The sequence below is a fragment of the Antedon mediterranea genome, chromosome 3, assembly GCF_964355755.1.
Source record: "Antedon mediterranea chromosome 3, ecAntMedi1.1, whole genome shotgun sequence".
Lineage (NCBI taxonomy): Eukaryota > Metazoa > Echinodermata > Crinoidea > Comatulida > Antedonidae > Antedon > Antedon mediterranea.
In genome coordinates, this window is record NC_092672.1 from 18168343 (window position 1) to 18180756 (window position 12414).

At 33.3% G+C, this 12414-nt stretch overlaps 1 protein-coding gene across 1 annotated transcript; it reads left to right on the forward strand.

The window, feature by feature from the left end:
* Positions 1-5607: 5607 nt before the first annotated feature.
* LOC140044988 (INO80 complex subunit B-like) lies at positions 5608-11557 on the forward strand. Its single transcript, XM_072089714.1, has 8 exons — positions 5608-5725; positions 6163-6355; positions 7028-7080; positions 7919-8061; positions 8828-8989; positions 9415-9471; positions 9902-10020; positions 10265-11557. The coding sequence occupies exons 1-8, from the start codon at positions 5704-5706 to the stop codon at positions 10398-10400; spliced, it is 885 nt and encodes a 294-aa protein (XP_071945815.1). The 5' UTR covers positions 5608-5703; the 3' UTR covers positions 10401-11557.
* The last annotated feature ends 857 nt before the right edge of the window (positions 11558-12414 follow it).

A 12414-nucleotide genomic window follows, 5' to 3' on the forward strand; every position in this document is an offset into this window, starting at 1 on the left:
TGTGCGGTTCCAGAATTAAAGAGAGGTAGACAGGTTGGCTGTAATGGGTTAGATTTGTTAGATGGTGAACATATCAGAGAGGTTGGAGAAGACGGCTACAAATACCTTGGTATATTGCAGCTGGATAAGATTCTGAATGCTAAGATGAAAGACAAGATCACATCTGAGATATAAAGAGAGTTAAAAACTATGTAAATCTAAACTAAATGGGGGAAACATGATAAGTGGCGTCAACGCATGGGCTGTTAGTGTGTTACGCTACAGTGCAGGGATAATTGATTGGTCTTTGGAAGAGCTGGGCAACATCGGCAGACGAACTAGAAAAGTTATGGCAATGAACGGAAGTATGCATACCAGAAGTAATGTCATGAGACTATATTTACCGCGGAAGGTCTTTTTTTAGTCTCAGCAGCCGGTCAACCATATCGAATGATTGCGTTAGTTTTAATTAATTACACATATTCTTTGAACAGAATGGTCAATATTGACCCATCAATGTTTATCATTCTGTTAAGACATCAATCAATCATACACAATCAAAAGAGCACATTCATCATTACACCAGTTGACATAGGTCAAAGGTCAACACTTTTACAAGTGATATGCTAAATAATTCAAAGATACTCAAATTATAAGATCGATGGTCATAAAGATAATCACGTTATTTGTGAAGTTATGTTATTTTGATATTTTTTCTAGTGCGCATTATTTTTAATGTATTATAATACTGTAAAATAAATAATAACATTAATATTATGACTGTTAAATTTAAAGTGTTATGATGTCAAATGTGACGCTGACCTTCAATGATTTACCACTACACAGTTGCATTTATTAGAGCTACAATATTCGTAAACTACTATTCATCAGAATCAGGGAATACCAGTTTATCCACAGGATAGGGCATAGGCAGATCCAGGTGGCCCAGCCCACCCTCATCCTCCCACCTTTAATTTTAATTCACATTCTAAGACTCTGGCAATTCACTGATCCCCATCTTTTTCTATTTAATAATCTTGGATTCGTCACTATGTGTTTGTCTTTTCATTGTCAAGTTCTGAAAATACTGTATGTTTCAAATATGTCAATGATTACCTTTCATAAGGGACCATCTGGATCCATTTTGAAAATATTAAGAGAATATTGCCTGTTTCCCTAGTTGACGACACATTTACTCAGATCTATAATCTTGGTCAATAATGCTATATATTTTACTTTTATTGGCTAATAAAAACTGGAATCCACAACTCACTACACAGACGGATCACAATTTTTATATGAGTCTCGATATGGTTGCTAGCCACAGATAGTTTTCCTGTGCATGGTGTAGTACACATTTTTACTCGGGGTACCCGAGTCTAGGACTTACTCATTTTCTCCTCCACCATCTGGACACTATTGAGTAAAAAGTGCGATTTTTAAAGTACTACTCCTCCATTATTAGTTGTAGTATTGAGCTGGGATTTGGCATGAATATACTACAGGGACATGTCCTCAAAGCTATAGAGCCGGATTTTTAATTTTTTGTTAATTAATTTGTTTAATTAAGAAGCCACAATGTGTGACACACACCACAGCGTTATGTAGTTATATGGTTATATGCGGCTTCTTGGCGTAGTGGTTATCATGTTTGCTTAACACGCAGAAGGTACCTGGTTCGAGCCCGGACGAAACCTTTTTTTTTTAAACTTTATGGTGAAAAGTACTGTATACGCAATATGATAATTATACACAGTATATCTTATTTTTATTATTTTTTTAAATACTTATTTTGTGTAATCGGTAATTATCACTTTTACACATGTTTATTTTTCTTTGTGCTTATTACCATATTTATTTGTAATTTAAATGGATTAAAAAACTTTCTGTAACCCACATTTTTAGTGTAAGTGGGTTTCGTAGTGTAGTGATTGTCAAGTCTGCTTAACACGCAGAAGGTCCCGGTTAGAGCCCTGGCGAAACCTATTTTTCTTTAACTTTAACTGTATACGTCTGTATACAGCTTTTTTCTCTGTACCCCGAGTATTGCACATTCGTGCTTTTTTGTTAATTAATTTGTTTAATTAAGAAGCCACAATGTGTGACACACACCACAGCGTTATGTAGTTATATGCGGATTCTTGGCGTAGTGGTTATCACGTTTGCTTAACACGCAGAAGGTACCTGGTTCGAGCCCGGGCTAAACCTTTTTTTTTAAACTTTACGGTGAAAAGTACTGTATACGCAATATGATAATTATACAGAGTATATCTTATTTTTATTATTTTTTAAAATACTTATTTTGTGTAATCGGTAATTATCACTTTTACACATGTTTATTTTGCTTTGTGCTTATTACCATTTATTTGTAATTTAAATGGATTAAAAAACTTTCTGTAACCCACATTTTTAATGTAAGAGGATTCGTAGTGTAGTGGTTGTCAAGTCTGCTTAACACGCAGAAGGTCCCGGTTCGAGCCCTGGCGAAACCTATTTTTCTTTAACTTTCTAACTGTATACGTCTGTATACAGCTTCTTTCGCGGTACCCCGAGTATCGCACATTCGTGCTTGTTGTAATAAGGTCCATCTTTCCCAAGGTTGCAAAATATACCGTTCAAAGTTAGCAGTATGATATCAGGAGAGATTAAACTCATCTGATTCTCTTCTTTAAGATATTTTCATTTCAATTTAAGCTTATTGATCATAAAACATTACATAGTATTGGAAAACAATATACTATTAGAATAAAATGAATGGAACGAACATTATTGGCAGTGGCAAAGGTTCGGAGACAAATAGAACCAAGTCAATGTCTATGTCATCTAATATATAAAAAAAAAACAATGCTTGGAATGATTGTGTTCATTGTAAATGATTCTTCCTTTTTTCGAAAGAGAAATCAATCATGGTGGTCAAATCCTGGTGGTCACGTATAGAGATAATTAAAGTTTTTTGAAGAACTAGACCAAACGACCAAAATCTTCACAGAATAGTGTCTGGAAGTTGTGAAACATGTGCGCTCTACAACAAAAGTCAGAGTTAATCATCTCTTTTAGAATTTTCTTTTGATGCACCGGCTAGTGTTTGGATAGTAAAAATGTAAAATCATTACATGTACAAGGGTTCCAGATATATCTATTCAGTGAGGTTGGTATGTACATATTCTGGACGTACTAGTTGAACTATGAATTATCTTCTGATAATGGGGATGATAAAAGTGATAACCAATAATATAGTAAGATTTGTTGGACGGTTATCCACCAAGGTGTTCAAGGCGCCTGTGAAAAACAAATGGAAACTAATAATCCGTAAATTTTACAAACCTACCAAATCTAGACAAAAACTACATAATTGTATTTTGTTTACCAGCACCTAAACAAATAAAAACCAAAATGATATATTGCCAACGTAAAGAAGCAGATCAAATCAGATAGTTTATTGCCTCAACATAAAAATTGCAGGTCTGCAACCATGTTCTGACCAATCTCTACAAAATGAATTTTGAAAAATTTTATAAGTTGCTTTAACTATTAATTTTATTCAAGGTCAGTGTAACATTTTATGTCTAATTTGATTAATAACAGTATTATAATTATATTGATTACAATTATAATGAAATAACATAACTTTACTGATCAGCTAATTTGATTACTTGTAAAACTATCGATATCATAGTTTGGACAAATAATGAAATTGACCTGATGTCCACTGATGGAATTATGTATTCGCTCTTTAGTCTAGGACCTGGGTCAGATTATGGATTAAGGAATAGAAAGATATGCATCGACGGTGACATCAAACGATTTTCGAACGCGCATGCCTATACTAAAGCACTGCTGTCAATCAAACAAACACGCTCATTGAACTCCGTGTCTCTAACCGCGGCCCTCTATAGAACGCTGCGAATCAACTGTTACATTTTTTTAGAACAAATCGTATGCGCAGTCTGATTGTTTTATTGACATGTCTGCATCGATGATTAATTGACAACAACAATATATTGCTGAACAATTCTGTTTTAATTTCATCACAATCGGACTACGAAAAGTTCACTTTCTTACGACCGGTAATTTTAAGTAGTTGGTAATATTAATAAAATACGCAATTTTTATATTTGAATTATCATATTGGCCTTCCACCTGCTGCCATTAAAAATTGCGGTAATCTATAGAATATTAAATTATGCATTTGACTATGTATGTTGTTACCGTGTCCTGTGGTCTCACGTACAGCAAACGTGTTTTTAATATATGGCTAAGCAGAGGTTTCTTCATAAATCTCCTTAATTATCGATGTGATTATATTTAAATTGTAGTGCCTGGTGATTGGCTAGTGGTTATGTCATCCAAATCACATCCAATCACCGGACCTAATTGAATGAAAAATATATAATACAACATAATTAATATCTAAAAGTAATAAAACAGTAAAAAGTGGTTCAAAATGCTTGGTAAATTTACCAAGATCTTCCAAACACTTGAATCATTTAATATTATAAATAAACCAAAATAAATTTACACTATTTAATATACTCATTTTTTTTTTTAAATAATAAAATATGCACATTTTCCACAAAATTAGCATCATAATTGCAGATTTTTAATAAACAATGGATAGAATATTTTATGGGCTTTCATTTGATACCAAATAGTTTTTCAAAAACTTAATTAATATTATATAAATAAACACAACAATTACGCTGCAAAATATTCATTTTTTGTATAAAAGTAAACAAATTATGCACATTTCCCATAAAATTAGCTTCATAATTAAAAATTGTCAATACAAGTTGGGTAGCAATGGGTATAGTATATTGTATATGCTTTCATTTGATACCATATACAGTGTGTCCATTGACATTTTAAAGAATAATTTAACCCGAAAATGTGGTTTTTGGTCACTTTTGGGTCAAAGGCCGGCCAGTAAAAGCATTTCTGGTCATTTTTTCGCTAAAAGTTGTTAGACCGAATATATAAATATGTATATTCTGAACAATTTGTCACCAAAATCAAATCTGTACGACAAGTGTTTGTCGAGATATAAGAACCACACATTTTTAACCTATGACCCCGATTTTGGGCATGTTCGCTTAGGATAGTGAATTTGGCACACATCCCAATCATGTTGTTCTTTGGGGTCAAATTATGCTATAACAGTTGAGATATTCTCTTCTAAATTAAATGCATACAAATCTTACCCAGGTCGTAGACTACTGTAAAATTAATTCGTTTTTAAAGTTTAGCTGTGCCATTTTGATATAGGCCCTAATTATCTTTCATAAAAATTTATGTTTAACGACGTTTAACAAGGCCATATACATGTCTGCAGTCGCGTGTTTAAGTTAGTGTTTACCGACCGACCGACCGACATAGTGACTAAAAATCGTTTTTAAATTGTTTTGCACAAAACGATTACATTCATCATTAGAATTGAAGAAAATGTAGTTTTATACCGTTACGCATGGACAAAGATACTTTTGTCCAAGGTTTAACTGTTTTGGTTTCGAGTACAGTAATAATTAGGGAGTTTTCGCAACCTTACGAATACGATAACGAAAACGCGTGTGGCGATAGCAAAAATAGAGGCTTTATGATTAATGCCGCCCTCTATTTTTTTGAAAACTTTTGACTGAGGAGTGACGTAGGCTAATTTCGTTATTTTCGTCAAAAAAAGATTGTAATTCAGTAACAGTACACCATTCGGCATTATATTAAACAATATCAATGGGGAAGAAAAACGAAGCTAGTATGTATAAATTATGATTAGTTTAATTTCATCTGGTTTCTTTCACGGTTTCTACTTTTTTACAAGGCTAGGCCTAGGCCTAGGCCCTAGGCCTAGCCTACTCTAGCTACTAGGCCGGCAATCGCCCACCAGTACCAAGCTAGGCCTAGGTAGGCTAGGCCGGCTAGGCTAGTAGTAGTAGGCCTAGCCTCTACTAGACTAGGGCTTAGCAATGCTTAGGCCTAGCTAGCTATGGCCCGGGATCCAGTCAAGTTGCCCCATCCAAAGTCGCCCAATACAAAGTCGCCCCATCGCAAAGTCGCCCCAAAACAAAGTCGCCCCAAAACAAAGTCGCCCCATCGCAAAGTCGCCCCATCACAAAGTCACCCCATTCCAAAGTCGCCCCATTGCAAAGTCGCCCCATATTAGTTTCCAATGGTTTTTCTTTATTTTTTTAGGTGAATCTTCAAGCAGTCCTCACAAAAAACACAAGAAACATAAACATAAAAAACATAAAAAGAAACGAAGCCACCATCCAAGTGAAGATGAGAGTGCTGTCATTATGCCTTCAGTTACAAGCATTGGGGAATCAGGCAAACCTCAACTCAAACTTAAAATCAAACTGGGAGGATATATGATTAACACTAAAGAGTATGTATTTATTTTGCCTCCTTTCATGGTAAACCCTACACTGAAGGCTTCTGCTTTAACTTGTAATACTTTGTGAAAATGAGCTGTATGAAAATTGCTGAAATGTATGATCACAATTTAAAAACTCTTAATAGAGGGCATACATAAATATTAACTTATAAACAATAATAATACTTCATTCTTATATACGGTAATCAATTTATATAGTGCAAAATGCCCTGGTCATTTGTTAAACATACTTCTATAATTGTGCGGTTTGTGCAGTATTAAGCATGCTTTTCACAAATTTGTTAGGGCGAATCAAGGCTTTAAATCAAAGCTTATATGTATGCATACTGTATTTATGTTTCCATCTTCCAAATCCCTCTCTGCAATTAATTCTTGTTAAACCTCAAGTTTTACGCTTCAGGGAATTATTTCTACTTTTTGCAAAGCATAACATTGCACAACTAATCAGAGCTTAGGAAACAAGCTATGATGCGTACATGAGCGAATCGAAAAGTTCAGGAGACATGCAATGAACAAGACAATCACAGCTATTGCTCTTGTAGTGGAAAGGGTGGTGTGATTTTTTTCTCATACCAGTTTATTAATTTATCTCTTGCAATTCCAGTTTTCTTTCAGAATGTCTATTTTATATTAAACAATTTCATTTTCCTCCTAAATATTTAGGGTCTCAAGATCATCAGTTACTGATCTTGATGATGAAAGCCTTGAATATTCTGGTAAGAATTCACAGCAGCAAATTAGTATCAAATTAAAAATTTAAAGTAAAAATCTACAATTATTCTAAAGAAAGCTTTTCGTTTTGTCTAGTCAATAGGAAGCATACGTTGGCAATGACAAGATCTAGAACTTATGGGAATTATACATTAATGATGTCATTTGTTACAAGATCATCACCTGGACTGTATCTAGAATCTATGAATTGGGTGGGTCATTCCATATCAAATCAACTACAACAAACGGTTTGCACGCTATGACATTTACATTTAAACGTGTCAACTGATTTTTGTTGATACAGATGTCATTAGAAAGGTTATGTTTTAAGCTATTTAAATATCACATTTACTTTTTATTCATATCTATTTTAAAGATGTTTAAACTATTCTATTCACTTTGACCTTGGATTTGACCTTGTTGGACATGTGATATGAAGACAACATTTTGTGAAATTTATCCCTTACAATTTACATGTTTGATAACATAAGTTTGGTATTTTGGAAACTACATAGAATTCAATGACCACCTATTTAACCAGGGAGGTATCTTCCTGATTTAACTGTGTCCAGTTGTAATTACAGTACTACAGTATATTTGTATTTCAAAACCTTAATTGGTCACGGTACAGTATTTTATGGAAGAAGATAAAAATACATTGGTATCAGTGGCTACATTTCATTGATTGAATGGTCTAATAATGAATGCAAGTCGATATATAGTAGTCACAGAATTTCTTTCACCATCCCAATCCATCCATATTATATATATCCATTTTATTTAATTAAATCTTTCTATTCAATTTCTTTACTTAATTAATTGTATATTTTGTGGTCTATATAGATCATTCTGAAGATGTCCACCATAACACCAAATCAAAAGACACGGAAGAAGAGGCCTGGCTTAGTGCCCTTGAAAAAGGAGAGTTAGATGATATTGGTGAATTGAAGAAGATTAGAGATCCTGCAAACTTAACTGCCAGACAGGTTAGAATCAGTCACTGTATAAAGTAATGTAGGTCTCAGGTCCTCTATGATCCACACCAAACTGTAGCTGCACATCAAAAGACCATAAACTGTTTTTGTAGACCTAAAAATTGGAATTTTGATTAGGGTATTACTCAAAACAGCACATGCACAAGGTCCTCAACACTTCAAAGATGTTACAACATTACACTACTGTACAGTGCCTGTGTGTTAACTACCAGGGTAACCCCCAACTTGCTCATGACACTACAGTGGCTGTGTGTGAACTACCAGGGTAACCCCCAACTTGCTTATGACACTACAGTGGCTGTGTGTGAACTACCAGGGTAACCCCCAACTTGCTCATGACACTACAGTGGCTGTGTGTGAACTACCAGGGTAACCCCCAACTTGCTCATGACACTACAGTGGCTGTGTGTGAACTACCAGGGTAACCCCCAACTTGCTTATGACACTACAGTGGCTGTGTGTGAACTACCAGGGTAACCCCCAACTCATCTCTGAAGATGTACTATAGTAGGTTGCACACAAGCATTTTGTGTACACTGGATGGTTTATAGTTCATATCCGAAAAAACTCCAAAACCATGGATCAAGTGAGCCTCGAACCCTTGATGATTGTATGGCCATGTATTATGGTTCCACTGTCTTAATCATTTGGCCACAACAACAATCATTTTTTTAAACTTCTTTATAAAAAATTGTTTGATGTTTTTCAAAATGTTTGTTGTTACTATTGATAATTGTCTTTTATTTATTCATTTAAGAAAGCAATGTTGCATGGGTTAAGCGCAGAAGAGGAGAAAAAATTAATGAAATTGCCAACTGGTCAAAAATCCGCAGAAGTAACAGAAGAAATGCTTGAAAAGAGAGCAGAAAGAGCATTAAAGCGACGTCAACAGGCAAAGAAAAAAGCAGAAGAAAATAAAGTATGTTGTTGTTGTAATATTTACAGTAGACAAAGGTGTACATCACCAACTTCTTGCCATCAGCAAAACTATTTTGATATGATACACTTTTAATTTAACTTGAACTTATGCTGCTTTGAAATAATGAATTGTTCAGCATTGTTTATCACCATTTCAGACTTCCCAACTCTCCCGATAATTGCAGGGGTTTCCCGATTGTTTTTTTAATGTACAAACAAAAATATCCCAGTGTATTACAGTATTTATTTAGGCTCTACTAATACAGTAGTACTACTACTACTACTACTATTTCAACATGGTATTATTTTGTTTTTCATTTTTCCAGGGACCTCTGCCATTTGTATGAACTACCTCTGTGCTAGTTAAATTAAAGTTTAATTGCTTAAGTATTTTAATTGTATTTATTTTATTGAATTCTCAAACAGAAGCTAACACTTGAACGTCTTTTGAGAAAACAAGCAATGAAATCAAAACTTGAAAAGGTAAACTTTAAATTTGATTATTTTGGTTGTACTATTTGCAGTCAGCATAATAAAACAGAGTATGTTGCTGTTATCTATTGCTATCTATTTAAATATTTTTTTAAATTAAATTTAAATTATTATTCTTATTTGAAATACAAATATTATGACATCACAACAGTCTTTCAGACGTTGAAGACAGATGTCCTCATATTATGTGATTTCAAAAATAAAAATAGGCATTTTTTAATTTACCAAGAAAGATGTAAAGATTTTTTTAAACTAATACGTTCAACACAATCAAATGTAAGATACTTTAGAATTATTAATTTTTATTCTTTTTTTTTAAAGTCTAATACAATACACTAAGTAAAATTGTGTTGTTATGTTTAATACTTGAAATTTTTACACAATTGTGCTAGTTTTGTATTTTTTATTTATTTTTTTTTAGGCAAAGCATAAAAAAAAAGGAAACATTCCATTTGTCCGGTACATTAATAGTAGTACTAAAGGGATTTCTCTGAACTATCCAGAAGGCTTAGGATTCCCTTTGGAACCAAAATTATCAGTGTAAGTACAAAAAATATGAACCATACCATTAACAATACAATGAATATTTATGAGATGAATGGAGACAATAGTTTCATGATTTGATTATATTGTTTATAACACACATTTATTTGATAAATTAGCCTGGCATTCATTTAGACCACTAAATTTGCACAGATGACTAGGATATATACACTCAAGTTCAAGGATGTACAATGCACCAACATGATTAATTTAACTATTACATTGTTCTTGTTCTTCACAGGCCAATTCCATTACCCAAAAATTGTGGAGTAGAAGGTTGTAACAACATAAAGCGATATACATGTTCCAAAACTGCTGTTCCTCTTTGCAGCTTACAGTGTTATCAAAAGAACTTAATTATTATGAACAAATCATGATGTGCTAAAGCTAAATACTACATAATTTATGATTTCGAATTAGTGCTATAACATGGTGACAGAAGAAAGATGGAACAGATTTACAGTTCAAACATGCTGAGAAAAGATATTTTCAGTGTTTCATTTAGGTGGCTGATTAATTATGGTTTTCACTTGCATGGCTAGCAACAACTAAATAATGTGTGTACATTGGGAAACGAGTGAATTGCATTTGTATGTGTGGATAATGAAATCATGTACATTCGTTATGTGTGCATGGTCAAAGTTTTTACTTAGTACATATTTATTAATACTAAAGAGACTAAATGAATGCTGGAAGAGCAACAATTTCAATACACAAATTCACATAAACCATGAGTTGTAGCTTTAGTGCTGGTTATGATCCTTTCCTACAAATCCAATAATTTGCAAAACAACTCTAATGTGTGTATTGAAAATTAATAATATTAACATAGCATCAGAATAATTGTACTTACTAGATGGTACGCGAGTGAAGCAAACATACCATCTAGGTCGTGCCCACAGATGGTTCTCGAATACATAGTAATTTCTGCGTTAAAAAAATGGCGATTTTAAATGACAATAATACATGTCGTTTACAGGAACTAAAATTAGGTTTTGTATGGGATTGAGGGATGGGGAAGAGGATAGGTGCAAAGAGAAACAATTTTCAAATATATTCTTTATCCATCCAGTAACGAAATATTAATTGTTTTCATGTTTTACAAATAATTTAATGTAAAACATTGCGATTTAATACTTTGTTGAAACTGTCACTGTCATAGACGATTGAAATAGTAAAGTACATGTAACGATACATCACTACAACGTTTACATTTTTTTTGTAATTACAGTATTAATTATAAACGTTGAGAAGCAACTGTCAGTAATAAAGTTTATTTGTATATGTGTTTTTTATATAATGTAAAACAGTTTCTGTAAAACACCTATTCGGGGCAAATCGTAAATTCACTTTAATCGGTAATAAATAACTATCTAATTTAATTTAATTAGTAGGCCTAATGGTTTTCAGTTGTTTCTTGGAGCCAATTCATACTTAAGTTGCAGTAACTGTGCAAACAACTATGCCTAAACGGGCCCTTAGAAAGTTATGTGATGGTAAAATGAGAATTTTAAAATGAGAATTTTAAAATGAAAAATAAACTAGACTTGAATTGCATGGAATCGGCCTGCCACATTCCTGTCTTACTATCTTATGATTTTAACTGTCTGATCAATTGAAATAAGAAGTACATTCAGGGGGGTGGATGGTGGTTGAACTGCAAAAATAATGTTGATTGTACAGATATCCCACCTCTGCAGTCACATATTTTTTTTAATGGATCGAATTTCTGTTATGAGTGCACTTGTCATTGTGTTATTACGCTTGAGGGAGAAGAGAGACTGGAATGTTCCATTCATTGCCAAGCAATACGTTTGTATAAACGTATATTAAATCTATTAAAATAGTAGTAGTAAAGCCTGTCTACAACATTATGATGCTGTACTCGAGCTGTTTAAACAATTTTCAGCTATTAAAAACAATTATCGTAGAAGAAGATAGGCAAATGCGAAGCATCCTCGTATTATTTTTCGGCATTGACATCCATTAGACAGTGTATACCACGATCCAAAAACACCCCTATTTGGGGCAGATTGTTGAACCTAAATTCAGTTTAATTGTCAATAACGAATTATCTGAATCAATTTAATAAGAAAACAGGGTTACATCAGGTGGTTGAAATCAGTACCGAAAGTACGAACCAACTTTATATTACCATCGAGTAAACATTCTAGAAATAACGCTCAAAATTGTAAGTGGGTACAGGAAATAATTTTAACAAAATGTTACCAATATTCAATTACATTTTTTAGGATCATAAATAAAATCTAAGATTCCAATGAGTTTACCTTCGCCGTGGCATTCTGTTTCATTTTTTAATTGCCGTGGGTTTTTAAATTGCCGTGATATTTTGTGAAAATTGCTGTGACACTTACAGGCCACTGTACCAAA